We start from the raw sequence: 26,591 nt of genomic DNA, 5'->3' as shown, positions 1-26,591 counted from the left end.
TGCATCTCGATGTAATTAAAAGAATACATTAACAACTGCCTGACTTGCCATGACACCCAGGATTTTAATAATTCACGGCCAGGACGGAATCTTTAAGCTGAACCTGAGGGGAAGTTAACAACAAATAGTCTGTCAGGTGTCAAGTCCTTGCTCTCTCCTAATAAGTTTTGGCCTTACAGATCAAAAGGAGCCTGCCAGAGCTCAAGGGATGTTTGGACAACGCTCTGAGGCACATGGTGGGATTTTGGGATTGTCCTGTGCAGGGCCAGGAGTTGGGCTTGGTGATCCTTGTGGGATCAGGTTTGGCCCTCGGTGTATTTGGAGTCAAGCACGGGCTCAAAGCTATTGCAGGAGCAGAGGAGTGTGTGGGTGCTGTGGCTGCCCAAGCCTGGTTGTCAATGGAAATAGTTTTAAATATTCTCAGCTACATTTTAATATTCATTTTAATAGGTACATGGTAGTTTTGGTTGTAAGGGGTGATTTTCTCTCCTGTGTCAGCATAGCTGCTGCCTGCCTGATAAGCTTAAAACTAGCTGTGATAAATATGTATTGTGTTGTACAAAGCATACATGGTTTGTTTTTTTTTTTAAATTTGTCTTATTCCAGGAGCTAAATAACTTTTCTCTCTGTTCTCTAGGGATTTAAGTCATAATCATTTATTATCATCCAACTGGAGCATTGATTTGTCTGTTCATACATTGCAAGAAGTGTAAGTTGGTTTTTATGAGGATAAACTCTAGAGATATCCTACCTAATTCTAATTAGAACATTTCATTGCATGTAGAGATACTTCGTCTGACTTGTAGAAATATTCAGTGCAAGTTAATTAAAAATGGATGCTCTGTGTTGGCAGCATACTTTATGTATAAAATTGCTGCTTTGTGAGCAGAAAATTTTTTCATAAAAGATTAAAAGACCAGTATTTTAAAGAGAAATGAGACATTGTTTTGGCTATAGCTGATTTTAAATGAAAGAGAAGTAATAGTATCCATGAAAATGGGGAAAACTAGCATGTTTTACTGTTAAATTGTTCAAATTATTAGCATTTAAACTTTTAGTGATCTTTTTTGTCAACTACTCAGTATTAATAATGTAATAAACTTGTTTAATGTGTTGTGATATGAATTATTTCTGCTGTGTACAGAAGGGTTTTTCTTCTCTTTGAAGCGCCAGTAATTTTTTTTTTTTTAATCTCTTTTTAAGGAAAATGAATTACAATGAGCTGAGTGAAATTCCGTATTTTGGAGAAACAACTTCCAATATAACTCTTCTCTCATTGTAAGTAACAGCTCATCTGCCTTTTAACAAAGGGGAGAATCTTGTTAGAGTTCTGCCATCAAATTGCAGGAAAACATCTTCTTTTGTCTTGAAATACTGCTCCTCTGAAGGGCTTTAGGGAATATGTAAGCACTCTTTAAAGAAATACAAATCAGTTGGACAATCAAGTCACCCTAAATTACCAATAAAATGCAGTCAACCAAGGCAGGCAGCTTTGAAGGGGAGGGATTCAGTCTGGGAATGACAGTTCCCACAAGGAACAGCCCAGCTACAGGCCTCAGAATTTGAATCTGTTCATATGTCAAGGTGGCAAATAGCTCTGGGATTTGCAGTATTGCTTTAGGAACTAACACTTTTGGAAGCATGTGGTGCATGTCCCACTGGGGAGGCTCCCTGATGTTGATACACAGAATCCTGTGACTGTTTCAGCTGGGTGACTGGGAGGATGTTTGGATAATCATATTTATTGCTGATCTTTTTCAGGGTGCACAATACCATTCCAGAAATAAATGCTGAGCAGCTCCAGGTCTACCTTTCACTGGAAAATCTAGATCTTAGTTCTAACCTTATCTCAGAAATTAAAGCCTCCTCTTTTCCACGGATGCAACTGAAGTACCTGTAAGTACAAGGGAGCTGTTGTGCCAGGGAGTCCTGGCTCTCCAATGATAGTGTTGGACACCTTACTACTCTGAAGTTACTATCTTAAAGTAGGGGGGGCTTTGCATATCTTTGGACTGGTAGCAGTGCTTCATGGAGCTATAAATGTGCATGAAATAAAATATCTTTCGTGCCAATCCATATGGCATTTTCCCAAATAACATGGAAAACAGCTACTGCTGCTGTCAAAGTGCAGCCAGCAGGGACAGGGGGTGATTTCTGCCCTGTGTGAGTAGATCACTGGGGACACTGTCTCAACCATGTCTAACTGAAGCACAGGCATGCAGTAAAAACCAGCTCCTTGCACTGATTCCTTTGGAAAAAAAGGATTTGGTGTCCCAGAATTCAGATTCCTGACGTGACTTCACAGGGATCTGAAGTTCTCATAACCAGTGGCCTGCCTGGGGTGCTTGTGCCATTGTGTTCATAAAATTCCCCCTGTTCTGAAAGGCCTCTTTCCCCCTTCCTTTCCCAGGAATCTGAGTAACAACAGGATAACCACTCTAGAAGCAGGTTGCCTTGATAACCTATCGAGCTCACTGATGGTGGTAAAGCTGAACAGGAACAGGATTAGTGTGATTCCACCAAAGATCTTCAAATTGCCTCACGTGCAGTTTCTGTGAGTAACAGCCCCGAGAGCATAAAACCAACATTTACAGCTGTGTTGTTCATCTCAGCACGTTATCATTTCACAGTGGTGCCTGTTGGAAGGTGTGTTAATATTTGAATGTCATCTTTATAAAAGGGAGCTGAAAAGGAACCGGATTAAAATAGTGGAAAGCCTTACATTCCAAGGGCTGGAATCCTTAAAATCCTTGAAAATGCAGCGCAATGGGATTAGCAGACTGATGGATGGAGCATTCTTTGGCCTGGGTAATATAGAGGAATTGTGAGTATGCCTAATTGTGGAATTTCTTTAAGGGTCTGACTCTGGAGGGTTTGTCCTGAATGGCTTCCCTTACAGCAAGGCTGTGCTGAGGTATTGAAGAAATCATAGGAAAAGAGTATTTTTGCATTATTTTTATGTCATATTTTTACTTCAGAGGTGGAAAGATAGATTTCCCCATCCCTGAAATGTCCAAGGCCAGGTTGGACGGGGCTTGGAGCAGCCTGGGATAGTGGCAGGTGTCCCTGCCCATGGCAGGGGGTGGAACTGGGTGATTTTTAATGTCCTTTCCAACCCAAACCATTCTGTGATTCCATGATATTGGTGTTCTTCCCAGCCTCTTCCCACTTGGTGATCACACAAAGGTTGGACTCTGTAGTTGCTTTTTTGCTGGTTTTCATTTGCAGTCCCCATGACATGGGGCTTTGCTCTGTGACTTTGACAGAGCAAACACCAGGGTATGCCATGCAGTGTTAGCAAAAAAGAAATTACCTTTGAAAACAGAGATTGCAGTTTTGTTTCTGCCACTGGATCCCTGAAGCTGGTGTTGGGTTACTCAGTTCTTCATATACTTTAATTCAATGTTTTGCTTTCAATGGAATCTGGATATAATTGTGCATTTTGTGTTTTCTAATGCTCCATGTTAGTAAATAATTTTGAGACCCACAAGGTGAAAGTTTCTAAATAGATGTTTCATTGATTATCTGCTTGACAAATGTTTTTCCTTCTAATTCCTTAGAGAACTGGAACATAATAACTTAACAGAAGTAAACAAGGGCTGGCTGTATGGGCTGAGAACATTGCAACAACTCTATGTTAGCCAGAATGCCATCACCAGGATCAGCCCAGATGCATGGGAATTCTGCCAAAGACTTGCTGAGCTGTAAGTCCTGGGCTGCTTTTCACTGGGGATTTTGGAATGTTGCAATAACAGATTGGCAAGAAGGAATTACCAAAGGAAGCACTCCATTTCCTTGTCAGGCCCATGATAAGTGCTGTGTATTTTACTTATGAGTGTTCTGTTAGAGAAATTAATCAAAACACAATAGTTAATCAAGTCAGATAGTATCTTCATAATTAATCCCCCCTTTAAATTGTGTGTACTGTGTTTCCAGGGACTTGTCGTACAACCAGCTCACTCGCCTCAAGGAATCTGCCTTTGTGGGACTTGGCTTGTTGGAGAAGCTAAACCTGGGTGACAATCACATCAGTCACATTGCTGATGGTGTCTTTAGGGGTCTGACAAATCTTCAAACCTTGTAAGTACAGAAAAACATCTGATTGAAATTTCACTTTAACGCAGCTTTAACGGAGCTTTTGGGAATAAGGACAATGGGTATTGCACTGAGCTCACTGCTGGGCTGTCCTGCCTGCAGGTGTGGCAGGGCTGATAATCTTTTGGTTTGCCAAGATAACAGAATTCCAACCCAGCCAAAACAAACCAACTGCTCAGTTTTAGTGGTGGTGAGAAACAGTGACTTGGTGACCCTGAGTGCCCAGATGTGCCCCAGTGGTTCTGAGAGGTGTGGATAACCTGGGTAAATGCCACTTGTGGAGCAAATAGCCTGGAGCTCTTTGTTCCAGACGGTTTTGTGTTAAGGTTGGAACCTCAGAAACCAAGTGGTGAGGCCTTTTGTGTTGCAGGAGGTGTGGTTTAGGCCACCCTGCCTGTGTGCTGGAGTCACACACTAACAGGAGGTGTAGGGTTCCTCTTGCTGTCACAGGCTCAGCTTTGCACTTGCCAGGACCTTTCACAGCAGCTGCAGCTGTTGGGTATTTCTGAAAAGACCCAATCCTGCCCCAAGTAGATCTGAACAGTTGTAATTATCCTAAACAATGGTACTTGAGAAAGGAGTGAAAGTTTATAACCCCTCTGTCACTTCATTAAATAAATGCTTAAATAAGCAAACTCACCAGAGAGATTTATGTAAGCAGTCATATTCTGTTAACCTTAATGCAACCTTTTAATGAAATAATTAAACCTAATTTCTTAGGTTTAGAGCAGCATGAAAAAGAACAAGAGCAGATTAATTAGTAGGCTTTCCTGGACTCTCAGGGGTGTCAACAGCCCAGGGCCTGGCCCTTTCCTTTGGGGCTGGAATGTGCAGCACGGGGGGGCAGTGGTGATTAACAAGGCTCCAGGCATTCGTGCCCAGCCAGGCATGAGGAGCCAACTCCTCTGCTCACACAATGAGGGGCTTTTCTTTTGGGTTGCTGGCTCGTTTTGCTAAGTGGTCTGAGTAGTGGAGTGTAAAAATACTTCAAACAACAGGAGACACCGTGTGGCTGCAGGATTAGTCCCATTGTTGGTTGTGTGCTGGTTGTTTCAGGGCTAAGGCTGATGTAAATATTTCTCTATGTTCAGCTCCTGCCACTCTGTTGGAGAATAAACTGTAAAACTGATATTAACTGCAAGGTAGAATTAAAAGCGTGTCTAAAAAACAGCACTGAAGTTTTCCATCTTACCCCATTATTTACTCCATAATACTGTGATTAGCTTGGCATTTGTGTTCTCCAGCATTCACCATCTAACATTCTGAAGCAGACCTCGAGATAATTCTGGAAACAAGTTTTTAAATCACAAGAATTAGCAACGTGGAAATAAATTTGGCGTATTATTCATCTGGTCACTCTCATTAGATCACATCCATGTCAAGTACTTTAGCTTGAATAATTTTTAAAGAGGAAAATATTTAATGTGAGCAAGTTTCAAGGCCATATTTCTTCAGAACTTGTGATGCATGAAACATGGAATTCTTTTTATTTTTGTCCTAAAATTTAACGTGCATATGTATTAATTGTGGAAATGGCTGCTGCCTGGTGTTAGGACCAAGACTTTCATATTTCAGAGAATTATCAGAAAGTAATGTTACTGCTGATGGTGTTCTGGAGGTTAATCCAAGTCTCTTCCAGGATGGGGTTTTACACAGTTCACAGTCTCACCCGAGGGAAAGTAGATACTTCATTTTTCCCCCATTAGCACAGGGGAAAAAGGTGTTTATATGAGTGATATACACAGTTGCCTGTGTATGTAGCTAGTTTTGTGTCAGCTGACTCATTTGGAAGCTCCACAAGCTGTTGCATAGAAACACAGTACAGATTATTCTTTATTAGTGTGATTTCCTTTAAACACTCCTGTCTGCAGGGACTTCTGTGCATGGTGGTATCACAACATGCTCTTGGCTCAGTCCGTCCCATTCAGGCTAAAAATGCAACTGAATTTATTTCTTCTTCACTCTAAAAAGCATTTAATCCTCTCCAAACCAGATTGCTCTATTGCTTTTGCTGTTTAGACCTCTCTTCTCCATAAGGGGCTGAAGTGCTGTGCAGAGGTCAATCAGAAATCCCATTAGCTGATAACGAGATTTGTGAACAGAATATCAACTTCATTCTGAAAATCCACCCCTGTGTGCCTGGCAGCCCTACACTGTAACCTGTGTGTAATCTCTTAATATGCTAATGCTGTTATAAGCCTGTTACTGGGGAAGATTAATTCTTGCTGGTGTATTGCTTAATTCCCTTACATGAACCAACTTGCTTCAGGAGCCTCTCCCAGCTCCTGGCAAATACTCCATCACATGACAAGTGCTGGTCAGACTGGGGCTTTCCTTAAATACCACATCAAGAAGTCTTACTGCAGAATTTGTTTGTGGTTCTGGCTGCAGCACTGATCAGGAACAGTTTTCCCTTGCACCTCTGAAGTGGGATATTCATCTCCTGACAAGCTTAGTTTTGTGAAAGATTTGAGACCTTCCAGGGGATGCTGTGCCAGAGCACTGTCCCCAGCCCCTACAGCACTAATCCCTTCCCCAGCTCACTGCTAAGCCTGGTCATGATGATGTTCCAAGGCTTCTTTCTAAGAAAAAAGCTTAGTTCCAGGAAGCTTCTTGTCTAAGACAGCTCTTCTCCTGCAGGGACTTGAGGAACAACGAGATCTCCTGGGCCATAGAAGATGCAAATGAAGCATTTGTGGGACTCAGCAGGCTGGATAAACTGTATGTATTACAAAGCATGGGAATGACAGCACTTCCCAGGCATGCAGAGGAGAGGGAGAGCAAAATATTAAGCAATTGTAAATCAGTGACAAGGCAGAAAGCCTGTTTTAGTGGCAACTGTTCTGTGTTTCCACTTGTGTGCCACAACCTGCTGATATGAGCTTGGGTTCCACGTTCAGGAACGTTGGATTGCAGCACCAATTTGAAGAAATTAAGCAGAAGAACTTGACTTCATTTATTACTGAATAGCTCCCTCCCTCTGTGTGATGATTATCAATTCCTGTGCTTCTTTAGTTTGGCTAAAAGTTACTGCTTTTCAAAAAAACAACCCCAAACCACAAAGTATTTTTGAGGAAATGTGGAACACCATTGAATTAACAACTTTTCAGTACTTGGACTATGCACTTTTCATCCAGTGCCATGTGCTTTGTAGGAAGCTCCATCCTGTGGACCTACAGACATGGCTTATAACAAATAGCCTGGTGTGAGGGTGCAGTCCAGGAGCTCATGTGATGGTTCTTTTTATCACTGTTTCATTCTCCTGACTTAAATTATCTTCTGACATCTCTAACCCAAGTCTCTAATGTAAAAACAGAAATGAAACACTGTTTGTGGGAAAATTAGTTGAGCCTTTAAGCTAAAAAAAAGAAGCATTTAATCTTTTAGCTCAGCTAGAAATAGAAAAAACTGTAGTTAAGCATTATGGGGAACTTCTTTTGGGTCCTGTTTGTGAACTCATATTGACATTCAGACTGGGATCTGGGGCTTTGTCTTTCAGAATCTTGCAAGGAAACCAGATAAAGTCCATTACCAAAAAAGCATTCTCTGGTCTGGAGGGGCTTGAACATCTGTAAGTACTTTACACTGTAGAACTTGTAATTATTTGTCAACTTCGGTCTTACATTCTCTGTGAAATTTTCAAGAGTTTAGCTGAAGGTACCACATGAAATCACACTGACCCATTATTTTGCTTAACTTGCAGAGATCTAAGCAACAATGCAGTAATGTCCATCCAAGAAAATGCCTTTGCCCAGGCTCAGCTGAAGGAGCTGTAAGTTCATGACAATTATTTAGAGATTTTTTTACAAGCCCTGCCTTGGAAAGAATCCTTCAGCCATTGTAGGGTGGTCTGAAGTTCAAATGTGAAATTTATTTGCAGCAATGCTGGTAAATTATGAACTCAAATATATTTAGGATTAAGGTTTGATAAAATCTGCACCTTAGTTGCAATTAGGAGGAGATAATTTTTTTTTTTTTACCAGTGCTGAACCATTAAGTTTTTCCTATCTTATGATTTCACAGCATTCACTTGCACGTGGGCAGGGAACAAAAGAAATAATTGGTCAGAAATGTTTTGGGCGGGGTTAGCAAACCCTACATATTGACTTCCTATTTTTGGGGCTAGGGAAAGGCTTTAAAATTCACAGCTACACGAGACTTTTTACATGCTCAACAGATATTTAAGCTGCTAGAGCCTCTTGTGGTCTCCAGACATTTGAAGTATTATAGTGTGAAGTGACCTTCACACCCGAGACTAATCTTACTGTAACACAGTCCTTTCTGTGAGATAAAGTCTGTGAATATCATGTAGTCTGGTCTAAAACTGTTATTCCATTAGTTAGTCTCAGCCAGATGGATTTAATCTGCAAGATCTGCCAGTGTGAGGAGACACATTTTAGGTGTTAAAGATTTCTTTGCCTTCTCTGATGTATTTTAAAAGTGAGGAATCACTGGTATGTGCAGGCAAAGAGCAGGGTGGAATCCTGGCTTGTCTGGTGCCTCTCCTTTCCCACTGCTGGATTCATCTTGTAGCTGGTCTCCAATCAGTCATAACTCATACATAATATTTAGGAAACTTTGGAAGCAGGTGGTGGGGAAAAAGTTGAGCCATCGTTCTTTCCCATTGGCAGTTTTTCTGTGGAGCAGAGAAAATGATCTGCAGTTGATACCTGTATGAAACAAATCGCTCTTAAATATTTATCAGCTGGCATGAAAATGAGAATTGAGGCTTCTACTCATTTTATAATGGCAAGTGTGCTTAGTTTGAGACATGGAGCTGCTCTGCAGTGTTGTTCTTTTAATTGCTTTGGAGAGGGATGAGATAATTGTAAAGACAGGCTTAGTGTTTTTGGGGTATTTTTTTTAGAAGTTGAAACTCCAAGGTTATGTTCTCCAGAATTAAAAAGAAATTTAAGGTTTTAATGCTGATGCAGAGGAGTTATTTCTGTCACAAATAGCTAAGATTTTATAATACCCACGGGTGCAAAATAATACTGTAAATCTTGACAGTTCTGAACGTGTATGCTTTAAGTTGTTTTGCTGCATGAAATCACAGGTAGGAATGTGAAATGCACTTTATTCACCCCGTTGTTCTGCCTTGTTTCTGCAGAGTTCTGAACACAAGCAGCTTGCTTTGTGATTGCCAGTTGAAGTGGCTGCCCCAGTGGCTCACTGAGAGCCATTTGCAGCAGGCTGTGAATGTCACCTGTGCCCACCCTGAGTGGTTGGCAGGACAAAGCCTTCTCAGTGTGGACCCTGATGACTTCGTCTGTGGTTTGTATTTTTAACTGGTATAATATTTTATTTGGTATAAAAGCATATTTTTAATTTGGTATAAAAGCATGGTGATGTGAGTCTGTGCAGCTGAAATCAGGCTGTGGTGCTGTGGAGGTGCTTGGTTTTGGCTGTGGTGCATGTGTGGGCCTGTGTACATCAGTTTGGGGTTTCATTCTGCTTCTCTTTGCTCTCTTTTGTGGTGTTTGAGCACTGAAGCCAACCTGAGGGAGCAATGCCGTGAGACTGCATTGTTTTTTATTTAGGTTGCTATTAAAAAGCAGTTATGCTTCCATTCTCCCTGCTCTTGAATGCCATGAGCTGTTTGACACTTCCTGGTTCTTGTCCATGCCAGCAAGGCTGGAGTATCAAAGAATCATGGAAGGATTTGGGTTGGAAGGGACCTTAAAGATCACCCAGTCCCACCCCCTGCCATGGGCAGGGACACCTTCCACTAGCCCAGGTTGCTCCAAGCCCTGCCAACCTGGCCTTGGACACTTCCAGGGATGGGGCAGCCACAGCATCTCTGGACAACAATTAGAGTAGTTCACACTCTGGTGCACTTTCTGGTGCTCCATATTTGGGATGTTCATCCAGTTTCTGCCACCACAGTTTCAGACATAAGCCTGTTTATTTTTGTGACTGAACTGTGAGATGAAAAACTGAGAGACTTTTTACCCAGAGTCCTGGATGAAGTCTCTGGCAGGCCTGGAATTAATCTGGTGTTCCCTTTTCTGGGTGAGCAGTCTGATAATGGTTACTTGAGTGTATGCAATTCTTTTATTGCTTTGATGGTAGAGGCTACAGTAATCATCATGTACAGATGCAAGCACCCTCTTCTCCACTCCAGCATCACCACTGTGGTGCCTGACAGAACTCTGTGTGTGCCTGTGAGAGTCTCTGCTGAAATAATGAGTATTAAAGTCACCCTCATTGAGTGGGATGAGATAGTGAACTGCCAGCTTGTTATGCTTTATACTTGTAGAATTTAAAGGCTCTTCAGGATATTTAAAATATCTGAAAGTAAGTGTCAGCCCTTCATAAAATAGCCTGGCTCTTCAGCTGAGCAGGGCTTTTGGGTGTGAGCTAAATATAGCAAGTTCCAGACAGCTGGGCTGCTCAGCACCACATTTGCACACTGATTGTTCCCAGTGCTGATTCTTCTGCCTACCTGTGGTTCTAACCCTCCTTCCCAGCTTCATTTCCAGCTGGAAGCAGCTGAATCTGCACACCTGCAGCGGGACATCTCTTCCCAAAACTTCCTTTCTACTTACGTCGAGCGAGTTTTCCCTACAATATTAACTCGAGTCGAAGGGGAAAGCAGGAGTTGATCTGGGTGGTTTTTCTTTTCAGACAACTTCCCAAAGCCTCAGATCAGGGTTCACCCCGAGAGCACGGTGGCCCTGCGGGGCATGAACGTGACGCTGACGTGCAGCGCCGTGAGCAGCAGCGACTCCCCCATGGCCACGGCCTGGCGCAAGGACAGCGAGGTCCTCTACGATGCAGAGGTGGAGAACTTTGCCAGGTACCAGCAGCAGAGTGCTGAGGTGCTGGAATACACCACGGTCCTGCACCTCTTCAACGTGAACTTCACCGACGAGGGGAAGTACCAGTGCATTGTCACCAACCACTTTGGCTCCAACTACTCCAACAAAGCCAAGCTGACTGTCAATGGTGAGTGACCTAAGTCTTTATTTGAATATCTGCAAGTCTATTTTTCACTAGAGCCGGCCCAAAATACTCTTGCAAGTGTGTCTAACTGAGATTTAGAAATATCAAACATCTTTTTGTAAAGCAGGAAACAAATGTTTTGGGTGGTTTGATTTTGTGGATGAAAAGCCTCCGTTTGCTTTTTGAAAGTGGCAGCCGCCTCCCGTGCTTTATTAGGAGACAATTAGTTGTTCATCTAGTTAATTGGAGGTGGAATTCTTTAAACTGAAAGCTCCCTCTGCTGTCTCCTCAGAACTCAGCACTTTTCCCACATGTTTGTAAAACTGGGGAAGACTCAGCTGAAAATAAGTGGTGGGACTGGAAACACTCTGGAAAGTGAAAAGTGAAGTCTTTTTTTATTTTTAGCAGTCAGGATTCTGTTTATTTAGCCTCGAGGGAAGGGAGGTGAGAAGTCAATGTCCACAGCAGTCAGCAGGCTACTGATACCCATGGTACCTGAGAGGAGAAATAATGAGAGGCATGTTGACCTTTTCTGTTACCAGGGGAAAAAAAAAGTGTGACAGGTTTTAGGAAGGAGGCTAAACCTTTTCCCTGTCTGTTCCCCATGAGAAATCTTGTTCTTCACGTCACCTGAAATGAAATTAATGGCTTTAAACTGAAAGAGAGTAGGTTTGTATTGGATATTAGGAAGAAATTCCATATGAGGGTGGTAAGACCATGGCACAAGTTGTCTGGAGAAGCTGTGGTTGCCCCATCCTTGGAAGTGTCCAAGGCCAGGTTGGATGGGGCTTGGAGCAACCTGGTCTAGTGGAAGGTGTCCCTGCCCATGGCAGGGGGGTGGAACTGGATGAGCTTCAAAAAGGTCCCTTCCAACCCAAACCATCCCATCATTCTGTGAACACTGTAGATACTGTATTTAAATTCGGAGGACAGGCTCTTAGAAGTGACCTCTGAAAATTTGTACAGTTCTTCAGAAGAATCTGCCCCTCTCCCTCAGGGACAACTTCAGGTGTGTTCCAGATGTGCACGTTTCCAGATTTTCTCTCTGCTGTGGACTTTTGACTGCTTTTTACCTGAAACTGTCTCCTTTGATCCAGAGCTCCCTTCTTTCCTGAAAACCCCCATGGATCTCACCATCCGCACCGGGGCCATGGCCCGGCTGGAATGTGCTGCCGAGGGCCACCCCACCCCACAGATCTCCTGGCAGAAGGACGGGGGCACAGACTTCCCAGCTGCCAGGGAGAGGAGGATGCACGTCATGCCTGAGGACGACGTGTTCTTCATTGCAAACGTGAAGATGGAGGACATGGGGATCTACAGCTGCATGGCCCAGAACATCGCGGGGGGACTGTCGGCCAACGCCACCCTCACCGTGCTGGGTGAGTCCTGTGCTGACCCAGGCCAGCACATGGATCCCTGTGTGTCTGCAGGGGTAATGAAAGCCCAGAAAATGAGGTTAAAATACACAGAGCAGCACTTGGTATGACTTTAGAAGCTGAGCTACAGGGCTGGCCAGTGGAGCTGGAGTTCGTGTGATCTTTGCAGGGGTCTAAGGGGCATATCTCAGTGCAGCAGTGGAGATTAGGCAGGTAATTTGCGTTGCCTCAGGGCAAATTTAGTTGCAGGTAACATGAACTTGTGGCCAAGAAGGCCAGTGGGATCCTGGGCTCACTGGGAAGAGCATTGCCAGCAGGTCAGGGAGGTGATTCTACCTCTCTCCTCCTCCTTAGTGAGGTGCATCTGGAGTGCTGTGTCCAGTTCTGGGCTCCTCTGGATAAGAGATAGGGAGCTTCTGGAGTGGGTCCAGCACAGGGCAACAAAGATGATGGACTGGAGCATCTCTTTTAGAAGGAAATGGTGAACAGCTGGAATCGATGATCTTAGAGGTCTTTTCCAACTTAAATGATTCCATGAAGGTCTCAGGGAGCTGGGCCTGTTCAGCCTTGAGAGAAGATGGCTGAGAAGGAACCTCATCCATATCTATCACTATTTGCAGGGAGCTGTCAGAGGGCAGGGTTAGATTGGATATTAGGAAGAAATTCTTCCCTGTGAGGGTGGTGAGGCCCTGGCACAGGTTGCCCAGAGAAGCTGTGGCTGCCCCATCCCTGGCAGTGTCCAAGACCAGGTTGGACAAGGCTTGGAGCAACCTGGGCTAGTGGGAGGTGTCCCTGCCCAGGGACAGGGCAGGGGGCAGAACCAGATGAGCTTTAGGGTGCCTTCCAACCCAAACCATTTTGTGATTCTATGAAATTATCTTACAGTTTAATTTTTTTCCCCTCCGCTATCCCAGAAACTCCTTCCTTCGTGAGGCCCCTGGAGGACAGGACGGTGACCCGAGGTGAGACTGCTGTCCTGCAGTGCATAGCTGGGGGCAGCCCTGCCCCTCGCCTCAACTGGACCAAGGACGACGGGCCCCTCGCCGTCACAGAGCGGCATTTCTTCGCCGCGGCAAACCAGCTGCTCATCATCGTGGATGCTGGGCTGGAGGACGCTGGGAAGTACACCTGCATCATGTCCAACACCCTGGGCACCGAGCGTGGCCACATTTACCTCAATGTCCTGGCTTCCCCCAACTGTGACTCTTCCCAGAGTGGCATTGTCCACGAGGAGGACGGCTGGACAACCGTGGGCATCGTCATCATCGTCGTCGTGTGCTGCGTGGTGGGGACGTCCCTGGTGTGGGTCATCGTCATCTACCACATGAGGAGGAGGAACGAGGATTACAGCATCACTAACACAGGTAAAGTTGCAAAAAGCAACAGTCTTTGGCCCCGTTTTTTTAATCCAAAACACTTGAAATTTCTGGATTCATTACAAGTGGATAAGATTAAAGAACCGAAGATTTCCTTCTCAAATCTCTTCGGGGATTTGCTCAAATTCCTTCCATTTTAGAGGTTCTTTTAAATACCAAAAGTGTGCTAATTCTATTCCTTATATTCTAGATTTGTCCTACATTGAGGGGAAACAGTAAAGTTTGCAAGTAAATATTTGACTGAACTTAAAAAGATTTTCAGGACCTGGAATAATGTGTGTAAATTTCCATTCCCTGTAAGTTTGGAAAGGGCTGTGTGGATTTTTAATCACTGATGTAGGAAAAAAGATAACTAGGTAGGAAAGAAGATATCTACATGTGAATTGAAATTCTGGTTGTTGTTGTTAATTTGGGGAACAGTGCTGGTAATACCTTGAAATCTTCGTGCTGTTGATGTCATCGGTGTTAATTCTGCCTTGCAGAGGAGATGAACCTTCCTGCCGACATTCCCAGCTACCTGTCCTCCCAAGGAACTCTGTCAGAGCCTCAGGAAGGCTACAGCAACTCAGAGGCAGGGAGCCATCAGCAGCTGATGCCTCCAGCTGGCAGCTACGTGCACAAAGGCACAGATGGTAAGCAGAGCCCTCAGGTGTGTTACCTGGGCCTCAGCTGATGCCAGGGCACAGTCTTGTCCTCACAGGTTAAATGCCAAGGTAGATTTTGATCCTGCTTCTTTCCTTTGGCATCTCAAGAGCCCAGGCTATAGAGGTGGAAATAGAGTTTGCTGGGATGATGACTTGCTGTACCTCTTGGTGTCAAATTCCTGCCTCTCCAGACATCCACTTGACTGCACTATTATATATATAAAGGGTCTACACTATTCCCTGCCTTGTTGGGACACTTTTCAGGATACTTGTGTCACTGAGATTACAGAGATGCTATTTTTTACCATCCAGATGCTGAAGAGCCATCAGTCTTTATGTAGACTGGCTTGAAAAGTGATCCCTCAGAGTTTTTCACACCTGCCTTATGATCCATTCCCTCTGGTGTAGTCCCACTGCACTAGAGTCTGTGTCAGGAAGGAGCTGAGAAGCAGCTCATCTCGGTGACCAGTTTGTCATCAGGTCTGAGGTGTGTGGGCATGGAGGGATGAGTCAGGTCCAGGAGCGGGTGTGAACAGGTAACAGGTATCCCTGTTTGATGCCAGGGCTGTTTCAGCCTGGTTCCCAGTCTGACTGGACTTGCAGGGAACCCTTTTACTTGTGCAATAGGGGAGCGTGTCCATGGTTTCCCCTGGTCACCCTCAGAAGGGCAATGCTGTGGAGAATTTGGGTGAGGAGAGCCTGGGGATTTCTCACGTGACCTCTCGAGCCTGAACTGTATAAAGGCCCTTCAAACTGTGGTGCTGTAACCCATGATCACCCCAGGACATAAAGCCTATGGAAATCAGGCACCCTCGTCCTTTCTGAGAGTATTTTGTTCTTTCCATCGTGTTCCTCAGGTGGGGCAGCACCACTGGTGATCTGCTCAGACTGTTACGACAACGCGAACATCTACTCCCGCACCCGGGAGTACTGTCCCTATGCCTTCATCTCCGAGGAGGAGCCCCTGGATCAAACACTCCCCAGCCTCATGGTGCAGGTGCCCAAGGAAGCGTACACAGCACGCACCCAGCACGAAAGCAGTGCTCTGGATAATCTCCTGGCAGACAGAGACGTGCCTGTCTTCCTTACCAACCACGACAAAATCGGTGAAAAGAAAACCTCCTCCCAGCAGATTAATGGTGAGTGTCCCCTTTTCCTTTTGTTGCTTTGTATTCCTTTGGCTTTCCTTGTGCTGCCCTTCCCTGTTGACACACAGCTAATCCTTCAAGTGCCTGTAGTCTGTGGAGTAACTTTTTATTAACCACCTGATCTCCAGATTAGCTCTCACTTTGCATCCACTACCTCAGATTGAAGAGGGTGATGTTAAAAATACAGAATTTCTGCAGTTCAGCTCTCAAACTTAGTGGAATGTGAGCCTTTGAATGTACTTCAAGGACATCTATGAACCAAAAGTTGGAGCTTCACTTGAGAAATTCAAATAGCCCTTCTGCTTGAGCTGGCCTGAGGTTCAAAGAACTCCCTAAATTGGTTGGTTTTCAGTTGACTTTCTTCCAGATCGCCTTTTTAAAAATTCACACTGAAACTGTGTGTGTTTCTGGTTACTGGAACAGATTGCTGGAAAGGGAGAGCATCCAGCAAAATATGCTCTCAAAACCAGCAAAAATAACCCCAGAACGACTGGTACTGCTGAGTCACACAGCTCAAACCTGCCTAAAATCTGAGTGTGATTGATCTCTGCTCTCTGTGACCAGGGACAGGACCCCAGGGAATGGCTGGAGCTGTGTCAGGGGAGGGTTAGGCTGGATATTAGAAAAAGGTTCTTCCCCCAGAGAGTGGTTGGGCACTGAAGAGGCTCCCCAGGGCAGTGGGCACGGCCTGAAAGCTGCCAGAGCTCTGGGAGTGTTTGGAGAGAGGGACAAGGTGGGATTTGGGGTTGGATGACGGGGTTTGGACTGGATGATCCTTGTGGGTCCCTTCCAGCTCAGCACATTCTGTGACTCTATGAACTAGCTCCTGTTCACCTTCTGATTTTCCTTCCTCAGAGCCCTTCCAGGTCCCTCTGTGGGGGGTCAGCAAAGACCTGGCTCACCCTCACCCCCATTTCCTGCACCCCCCACGGCCCCTCCGGAGCGACGGAGCCGCCGAGGGCGAGCGGGACCAGGCCCAGGGCTCGCCCAGGCCCTCCTGCCACAGGCCCCGCGAGCACAGCCTGGACTTTACCCGGACACGGAACAGTCACGGCCACAGCGAGGCCACGTAAGGCACTGAGGGGGCCTCACGAGCGGATCCACATCAACTGACTGTGTTTTCTACCTCAGGACTAACCCCAAGGCCAAAGATTCTCGTGTTGTGTGTGTGTCTGCAGTTACTAAAGAGACTCTTCTTGGGGTCTCTTCTTCACGTGCCCTTTTTCCTTGGATTTCTCTTTTGGGAGGTTGGAACGTGCACCGGAGAACACGTGGGTGATCGGTGCTGTCTGCAAAAATAGCATTAAAGCATGGATTGTGTGGTGCTGGAAGCAGCCTTTGTGTTGGTGCATGCCTTGGAAAGCTCTCAAGAATGTGTGTAGCTATTTCACAGTGCTTTGTCTGCTTGGAAACAAACCATCAGGGCCTCCTCATGGAATTCCCCAGGAACTGTAAGCATAAAACTCTTGGCCAGCTTTTCCTTCCTTAGACTGTTGGCAGGTGCCTGTTACCAGTCTGAGTTTGGGCCTTGTTTTCTCCAATGAATAATGGACTCTAATTGTAAATAAATTTGCATTTATAAATATTTTGTATACACTAAGCATATAAATGTGTTGGCTGTAATGTAAATATATTTTTTATTATGCCAAAGTATGTATCATACTGTTAGTCTTGACAGCTGCATATCAAGCCATATGGGAGGTTTTGGGGGGACTGAAAGCTTGTTTGTGAGGGGACAGAGCTGTCTTTGTTTTGGAAAGGAGTGAATTTACTTATAGATATGTGGTGAAACTGTGATATTGATGCATTTCATTGTTGCCTACAACTCTGTGTGCATTAAGCCTGGCTGCAAGCTGATGCATTTCGTGATATTAGCAGAATTCCAAGTTTTATCTAATCTTTTACCTTTAAAAAAACCCCCTTCATATTGTGTATGTTGAGAGGTCTCCATGTATTTTTCAAAGCTGACAGTTAAGTGAACTTTTAGAAAGAATGTGATGATGGAAAGGATCAGGTAAATTGGGAGAGCACTTGATAAATACTTAGTGAACTATACTGTGGGTTTCCTGTTTCTTCTGCACAGCCAAAGGCATAAAACACTTGTGTCTTTTTCTGTTGTAAAATATCAGGCTAAATTGTTGAACTCAGCGTGGCCTTAGACCTCAGTGTGGCCAAAATGTTTAAATATTTGACAGGTGAGAAATGAAACGATGCAGGGAACCACTCAACACTGAAAACCCTGAGACAGAGGAAGTGCAAACTTCGTGGTTCCAGTGGGATGTGCCTGACAAAATTAGGAGGAAGAACACTGTAAAGACTTCTGAGAAGTTCTTTCTTCTGGGAGAGTGTCCTGTTGTGTAGAAGGGGTTAAAGGCTCCTCAGGGATGGGTTTTCAGCAGGTGCTTTGTGCTCAGCATGTGCTCTGTGCTCACACCTGAAGAGTGAGGTGGCCTTCCTGGTCACTGGTGCCTTTTTTTGGATCTGTAGGATTTGTACCCAATTAAAACCAGCTGTGTGATATTTTTGTAGAGACAGAAAACCCCTTTTGGCCCAGCCCATGACAGGTACGTGGGACTTCCCATCGATCCATCCCTAGAGTGGAGGGTGTGTGACTAAGTGTGAGGTGCAGTCGTGCAGAATCACAGCTCAGACTTTACAGGCTGTGGAGTATTTGAGTAAATGAGTGAGGAAACACTGGGACTAATGATTCTTTTCCCACGGCTCTTTGGACATGAATAATAGTCAGATCTGTGCAAATGAGCAAATATTATCAAGGGCTCTTCCCATGCTCTCAAAGCCAGCGTGGCTGCTTTGATAGCAGCTTTAGTGGGAAGAGCATCCAATTGTCCTTGACCTTTGGGTAAAACAGAAACACACAGGTGTGTTAATTTTTGGGTTCTGACAGCTGAAATGTTTTAATAACATAAAAAAAAGAATCTTAAGTTCGCTCCTTTCTGGTTTTATTTCCTCCAGGCTTTTCTTTCCCAGACAGCATTTAAGACACGGTGCTTATTCTCAATCCAAAGTGATCCCTGCTGTGGGAACCCAGTACTGTCAGTTTAAATCCAGATGAGAAAGGTCACATCATGAAACCACAGCAGCAGCAAAGCCCCATCCTCCTGGGCTGCTCTCTGCAGGCACTCACTCGGGGTGCAGCTGGAACGTGTGATTCCCAAGAGTGGGAAAACAGCATCCCAGCTGCTGCCCTGTCTCCCATCACCGTTTGGGAGACACTTGCTCCTTTTTCTTTCATCCCTCTCTCTCCTCCGAGCAGCTGAGCTCCCTCAGGTCTGTCACAGTGCAGCTGGGGATGCCCAAACCTTGGGAATACCTGGGGCACAGCTCCCTGGAGCGAGGGAATTCCCGTTAGGGAGGTGAGACCTGCTTGGCCAGGACCAAGGCTTTAAAATCACTGCTGTCTGCACCAGGCCAGTGCTGGCTCTTGGAGCCTCTGAGGAGCTAAAGCTGCTCTGATTTCTGTGAGAGAGGGGCCTGGAAAAGCTGCCTCCATGAATCAGGACATTTACAGCCTTCCATGAGCATTTTGAAGTCCATAAGCTCGTTGTAAATAGCTGATGATTGTAAGTAGGTGTCACTTTGCTGCACTGTGGAAAAGCTTCCTTGGTAGACTTGGATTCAAATCATGTGTCTCTTCTCTCCCTTTGCTCCAGGGGTGCAGAGGGGACAGAGTGGCCTTTCTTTTTTCAGTAAAAACAAGCAGTTTCTTCAATCAATGCCAAAGCACTACCGGTACAGGAACTGGGGGTTCAGAGGCAGCAAGAGCAAAGCTGCTCCTGTTCCCTGTTGCTATTTCCTAGTGTCTATTTATATTTTTTTCACATAAGAATGTATATTTTGTATAGCATGTGTAATATATGTTTGTCTATTGTAATATACGTCCATTCAATAAAATGCTGTATACACTGAGCATCCAGTGTGACTCTCTTAGTTTGCAGATAGAATAATTAAATCTTGATCTATGATATTTAATTTTGATAGGGGGGGAAAAATTAGAGTAAACTTTGCTGTCTGGGCGTGGTCCTGGGAATCTGGCTCCAAGGGCTGGACAAGGTGACTTCCAGAGGGTTCTTCCACCTCAACCATTTACTGATTCTGTGATTCTCATTTCAGTTTTCCTGCAGGAAGCACCTGTACCCCCTTTGGAAAACGTGGGGTGGTTCTCCCACAGTGCTGTGGACTCTGGGCCAGGAGCCTCGTGGATCAGTGTGCTCCCAACACTGTCCTCCTCTGCTTCCAGTGCTGCCTTCCTGCCACTTGGATCCTCCGAAGTACCAAGGAGATTTTTCTTTCCAGCAACAAACTGTCAGCATGAGTTGGTGAGAGCATCTTGCAGGTACCTGCTGCAGGAGGTGCCTCCAGATTCCATCCTTCCTCAAAGCCAGTGTGAGTTTTTTGTCCCTTTGAATAACTCCCTCTCTCTCTCTTGCTGCATTCTTCTGCTGGTTGATGTTCTGATAATTAATCACCTTTGCTCTCCTGTGCTCTGTTCTTTGTTCTTCACTGTTAATCCTGTTCACAGCTCTCAGCATCATGTACCTCTCCCAGGTTAACCCGAGCTCCTGCAGCTGCCTCGTCCCCTGTTCTTACTGACAGTGACATTGGCACCCAGGGCAAGGGCTCCCCAGAGCTGTGTGTGCCTTGTCACCTGCCCTGACTGTGACTTCTGTGCTTGTTCTGGAGGGGGACTTTGCACAAGGGCAGGTAGTGACAGGACAGGCTGGAACAGCCTTAAGCTGAAGGAGGGCAGGTTTAGATTAGATATTGGGAAGAAATTCCTCCCTGTGAGGGTGGGGAGGCCCTGGCACAGGTTGCCCAGAGAAGCTGTGGCTGCCCCATCCCTGGAAGTGTCCAAGGCCAGGTTGGACAGGGCTTGGAGCAACCTGGGCTAGTGGAAGGTGTCCCTGCCCATGGCAGGGGGTGGAACAAGATGAGCTTTAAGGTCCCTTCCAACCCAAACCATTCTGTGATTTAGGAGTTCACATTGCTGATAACCAGGGATCCTTCCAGCCTCTGCCTGGACTGGGGCAGTACCTGGCTGAGCAGGGCACAGCAGAGCCAGCTCACCACCTCACAGCAGCTCAGGAGGCTCCCCTCATATTTATAAACCATGTTGGGGTTTCTCTGGAGCTGAAGCATTCACAGATTGTCCACAGCATTCCCCACATCCCAGCTTTTTGTGTGCTCTTATGTCTTTTCAAGCCACCGCAATTGCAAGGGAATGGCCTCCATGATCCAAGCCTGCCCCACAAGCCTTGATTTATCCAGGAGTGTTGTGGAACCCCACCCCATCCTGTGATCATGTCAACAAGATGCTCAGGAAAAACCTGCTATTGCCTTCCCTGGTAAGTTCAGCTCTCCCTGGCACAGTGTCAGAGCCAACAGCTATTGCAGATAAGATCATGAATAGTTAATGTTCTCAGTTACCCAAGCATATTTAAAAATTAACACAAGCCTGGTGCTGATGGGACTAAAAAACTGGGTCATCAAAGAGAGGAAAAAAAACCCCAAAAAACAATTGCATCTACCCTCGGGCTTCACTAATGACTGAGTTTTTGTGGAGCATCCTATCCCTTCCTCTCTTTAATCCTTCAGTGGTTTAATGATGCTTCATTAAAGCACCTTCCCTCCTGCCTGCCAGGTTCTCCTCCCTCCTTCTCTCCTGCAGGAGTTCTGTGGCCCCTTTGGATGAGTCTCCAGTCTCAGGAGTGATGGTTGGTGCCATGAGCAGCTGCCCCACACATGTGCCTGGATGGGAGCCTGGGCACCACGGAGTGAGGGAGCTGATGGGAATGGTGTGGTGGGCAGGGGCTGGATGCAGCTCCCCCCTGGGAGCAGCCCCATCTATCCCTGGATCTTGGAAAAGTTGCCCCTCATTTTTGGGCCAACAGCTTCACCTCCTGCCAAATGGAGCCCCAAGTTCCTTTAGGTCTGGGCTTAAGCAAATAGGTGAGATGGCAGGAGAAGACAATCCTGGAATGGGCTGCCTGGGGAAGTGGTGGATTCTCCATCCCTGGAGGTTTTTAAGATGAGACTGGATGTGGCATCAGTGCCATGGTCTGGGAACCGTGGTGGTGTTGGATCAAGGGTTTGACTTGATGATCTCAGAGGTCCCTTCCAACCCAGCTGATTCTCTGATTCTGTCATTCCTGTGTCTGACCCATCTGGTGCTGGATCTGCTCATTCTCTCTGCTCTGAGCCAGCCAGGATGGAAACAGGAGGAAGCAGCACAGCAGAGAAGGGACAACCTCAGAGCATGTCCTTTCATCCAAGGGCCTTTTCCTCCTGCAGCCAGAGGCAGAGGCAGCCCCAGCCAGGGTTGCTGTTGGAGGGCAATGGAGCGCTATTAAGGCCACTGTTTATCTCGTTTTCTCCCAATGAGTTGCCATTGATTTGCTCCATGAGGGACACATGGATTGAATCCAGAGCGGTTATCGACAGGCACTGCCCCAGGTCACTCCTGCCCTGCCCTCCCGTCTCCTGGTGATGCTTCATGCTGGATTTCTCTCTCAAAGGGTCTGTGTGTGGTGGGCAACAGCAACACGAGGCAGAGCTGGGCCAAGGGAAGGGTTAAAGCTCCCTTCCCAGAGCCCTGAAGCAGGGATCAGAGCTCTCATGTCGCTTAAATGAGGGCTCTGGATTCCAGCTCAATTCTCTTGGATCAGAGCTCTCATTCCAGCTCATCTCTCTTGGCAAAGGCAGATCTTCTCTGAACGAGATCCTCTTGCGCATAACTCGCGTGTAACTCGGGATAACTGCTCTGCTCATCACTGGGAAGCTTTAATTTCACATCAGGTTCAACATCTCTTCTGAAGACTTACCCCTGTAATTCACCCCAGCAGTTGGAGAAACCTCCCCTGTCCTTGCTCAGATTTATCTCTGAAGCTGGATGTTGCAGGAGCATCTGTGGAGCGGGGGGCTGTGATTTGTGACTCGCCAAAGGGGATTTCAGGATGCAGAAATGAATGTGCCCTGCTCCATTAATAGCTGACAGCCTGCTGAGAGCATCCCTGGCAGCGTGTGGGGCTTGGGAGAGGACTGGCTGAACAGAGTGAGAGCTGTTCTGCAGAGCAGGACCCATCCCGGCCTGAAAAATTTTAATTAACTTAAAATAAATGCCCAGGAAAGGGCCAGCCATTAGTGCTGTTGCTTCCCGAGCCTCATCCCTGCCAATTAAGCAGTGTGTCAGTGTGAGTGACCTACAGCTACCACAGCACCCAATTTGCATTTAAATTAAAAACCGTATTTTTAAAATAAAGGTTTCATTAAGCCCTGTTTGTTTGTCTTTCCAGGCACACACATTATCAAACCCTTCTCTGGTTTTTATTGACTGGCAGCAACTCTTACGAGCCTGGATAGCACAGGAGGTGTCCTCTCCCCCTTGGATGCTGCGACGTGGCCGGAGCCAGAGAACTTTTTGGCTGAGCCTCTGCTTCCAGAGGCCCTGGAAGCTGTTCCTCCATAGGATGGTGCCTCTGACGGTGAGGGGCTCTCGGTGTCCTTCCAACTGGGATGTCCCTCCTCTTCCTGGTGTTTTTCCTCCCCATCTTGGCACTGCCCACAGCCGCAGAGGTCTGCGGCTCCCCGGCGGTGTCGGGCTGGGGCTGTGCCAGTGATTTTCCAGAGAGGTTTTCCCTCTGCTGCTTCCCAATGCAGCACCTGCCCGGCCAGTCGGGCTGCCCAGAGCTGCTGCAATATTCATGAGCGGGTTGTGTAACGGGTGTCACGACCCCGCAGTGACTTTTGCTAAACAGAGTGCCTGGAGGGAGGAGGAGCATCCAGCCTGGGAGAGAGGAGTGTCCGGCTCTGCAGGGTCCTGGCTCCAGAGGGGATGGGGTTTGAATGGTTGTTTACTCCATGTTTGTGGCTGCCCCATCCCTGGAAGTGTCCAAGGCCAGGTTGGATGGACCTTGGAGCAACCTGTTCCAGTGGAAGTTGTCCCTGCCCATGGCATGGACGAGATGAGCTTTAAGGTCCCTTCCAAATTAATCAATTCTGGGATTTTGTGTTGCATCCTGCAGATATCAGTACAGCAGGGATGGAGAGGGGAACCTCAGACAGACCTCAGGAGGTGTTGTTCCTGCTTGGCTTCGTGGTGGGGATTACAGGCTTCGTGCAGGGCTCCCCCAGCCCCTCACACTGAGCGTCCACCTGCAGCACCACCTGCCCTGCTGTCGGTGTTAGCCCAGCACCAGGGGATCCCCGAGGTCCTTAGCAAGACTCAGGGGTGCCCTGTCTGGAGGAGAGGGTCTGTGTGAGGGGATGGGTTGGAAACATTTCTGGTTAATGGGATTCTCTCACTTGGCAGAGGCCAATAACTCAGGGAAATGCTCCGGCGGCGCTGCCTCTCCCCGGACAGGCCTCAGCCATGGCTCTATTCTTGTGTTAACGTGGTTCATAACACACAGCCCGTATTCAAAAGGAGATCAGGTCCTCACTGGGGCCTCTCTCTTTCTCACTCTCATTTTTTCATTATAAGTATTGAGGCATAGCAGACTCTTAATGAGATCTGTGGTTGACGCCGACATTCCCACGGGCCGGAGCGGTGCCGCTCGGCTCCTCCCTGGGGAGGACCTGGGTGCTTTGGCTGTGCTGGGCAGGTCTCTCCTGGCAGCAGCACCAGTGATGGGATTTGAACTTTGGTGGGCAAAATTAAATTACTGAACAGGGGCTGCAGTTATGTGTAGAGGACACACAAACATCCCTAAATCCAGTGCCCTCATTAAGGGGAAAATCAGGCCCAGCCTTACCCGGGCATGTCTCGGTGGCCTGAGCCCTGTGGTGCTCTCAGCAGTGACACATCTGCTCTGGTCCTGGACTGGGGAGAGAATGGGCTCTGGAGACTGCCCACCAGCCCCCAGGACTATTGCTGCATCCTACTCAGCTCTCACAGCTACACTGAGCTCCAGGGACCACCAGTGCTGCCTCCTGAGACATGTCCCCTCTTCCCTGGTGTCAGCAGAGCTGTCCCCACAGGATTGGTGGTCCCCCCTCTGCAGAAGGTGTCCCGGGACTGCTTCCCTGTGCCTGAACCCTTCCTGTGAGCTCCTGGGCCGCAGATCTCAGGTTGCTGAGCTGGCACATCCCCAGGGAGCCTGGGCTGCCCTGGACACCTCTCATCCCTCTGTCTTTCAGCACCATCAGATGTCCTCTGGCTCATTTTCATAGTGACTGACGCAGCAGTGCCTGGCCCAGCTCCATCCCCCTCCCAGCCAGCCCGGGTGACAGGTCCCAGCCCTGCAGCAGCCTTGGCACATAGATCCTTGTGCCCAGCTCCCCCCGTACCCAGTCACACCAGAGGGCACCGGGTCCTGCCGTGGTGGATGTGCAGCGTTTCTTACCTGGGGCACGGTGGTGCCTCTCCCTCTCCTGGGCTCCGTGGCCCTGGAGCTGGCACGTTGCTGAGCTGGCCGTGGTGACACCGGTGTCTCCATCGTGTTGGTGACAGCGGGATCCTCTCGTCCTCCCTGTGTCCCCATCCCAAGCTGAGCTCCCACGATGACCAGAATCCCCCACGGGCAGTGGTACCTGGCTGCCCACTGCGGTCCTGCCCTCCCTTTCAACCTCTGCTGGGGCCTGACAGCTCTGATTTCTTGCTCCTGGTTAGGGAACATGAGGTTTTTGACAGCTGCCTTTGCCATTATTCTTCCCTTAATGCTGTTGTTGTTTTGTGTTACTGTCAAATCGCATCTTATTAAAGTCCTTCCCATCCTGTCAGCGGCGGATGAGGCGCACGAAGGGCTGAGTAATCCCCCGGCTCTGTCTGGGGAAATTGCCTTTTATTATTGATAAGGCAGCACTGCCTTTGGAGGACGTGACTCTGCCTGGAGCGGGAGCAGGGGAGCAGCACTCGGCCCTGCTCCCGGGGAGGTCATCCTGCCTCTGGCCTGAGCAGATGGGGAGAAGAGCCAAGGAATGCCACGGCAAGGCGGGTGCTGGGATGCTCTGGGTGGGCACCACGCCTGGGGGAGCTGCCTGCTGTGGGAAAGGGGCTGATCCTGCTTGGAGCATCCCAGCTACTCCTCCTGTGCCTCAGCAGGGAGCAGGGCATCCACCTCCCTACCCTGTACTTGTGGGTAGTGTGGCACCTGCAGACACGTGTCCACCTTGGCTCAAGGAGGAGCCCTGCGAGGATGGGGCAGCGGGCAGGGAAAATGTGAAGATGTGCCATCCTGGCTGATTTGGGCTGGGGGCTGCCGTGGGCACAGCGGGGGCCACGCGTGTCCATGGCCGTGCTCCCACCCCACACAACCCCCTGGGGTCCCAGCGGGGTGTCTGGGGAAAAGAAATCTGGGTCATGGCAAAAACTCTCTCTCCGAACATGAAATATTCATGTGTGTTTACGGCGTGCTCCTGCTCCCGGCTGCAGAGGAGGGGCCACGGTGCCCGGAGCAGCTCGTGAGCACACACATGAGCACACACGTGTCGTGGGGTGAAGGCACTGGTGTGACGAGGTGGCCACGGGCCTTTCAGCCATCTGTGACCCAGAGCTGGCTGGCCCTGGGCCTGGCCCACGTGCCTGTGGCTCTGCTGCTGCGCTCGGAGGGTCTCGGCCACGCTGAGGTTAAAATTAGCACTGGGTAACAGCCCCATGGGGTAACTGGTCCTGGGAGCTGAAAGCACAGGAGCAGGAGGTCGGTTGCTGGTTGGGAAGGGAACACACAAGGGGAGGACACTGAGAGCTGATATCCCCTTCCCAGGGTGGATCTTGGTCCGCCGATGAGCTCCGGTTACGCTTCGTTCCGTGAACAGTCGCACCTTTGCGGGGCGACTGACACGTCCCACGGTTTGCTAAAAATTCCTTGGCACCAGAGCGGCTCCTGCAGCTTTGTTCAGCTGGAGCAGGCTGTTCACACCCCCAGAGCTCTGTACAACACACTGGGCACTGCTGGGCTGCTGCAGGGCTGGAGGAGCGGGGCAGATCCTGCTCCTGGGTGTGGGAAGTGTCAGCTCAGGGATCTGGCAGGCACAGGACAGGGGGTGTAACCT

General features: G+C 47.6%; 1 protein-coding gene across 1 annotated transcript; it reads left to right on the top strand.

The window, feature by feature from the left end:
* Positions 1-641: 641 nt before the first annotated feature.
* Positions 642-19,512, top strand: LRIG2 (leucine rich repeats and immunoglobulin like domains 2). Its single transcript, XM_018079774.2, has 17 exons — positions 642-709; positions 1,204-1,278; positions 1,762-1,896; positions 2,411-2,554; positions 2,681-2,824; positions 3,561-3,704; positions 3,937-4,080; positions 6,736-6,816; positions 7,595-7,666; positions 7,799-7,867; positions 9,206-9,369; positions 10,723-11,043; positions 12,138-12,419; positions 13,331-13,780; positions 14,275-14,424; positions 15,294-15,575; positions 16,440-19,512. Exons 2-17 carry the CDS (start codon positions 1,208-1,210, stop codon positions 16,655-16,657), a joined length of 2,871 nt encoding a protein of 956 aa, XP_017935263.1. The 5' UTR covers positions 642-709; positions 1,204-1,207; the 3' UTR covers positions 16,658-19,512.
* The last annotated feature ends 7,079 nt before the right edge of the window (positions 19,513-26,591 follow it).

Source organism: Manacus vitellinus, unplaced genomic scaffold (assembly GCF_001715985.3).
Source record: "Manacus vitellinus isolate BGI_N305 unplaced genomic scaffold, ASM171598v3 scaffold_47_pilon, whole genome shotgun sequence".
In the NCBI taxonomy this organism is placed as follows: Eukaryota; Metazoa; Chordata; class Aves; order Passeriformes; family Pipridae; genus Manacus; species Manacus vitellinus.
The sequence above is the reverse complement of the archived record's forward strand: the minus strand, read 5'-3'. Positions and strand labels throughout refer to the sequence as shown.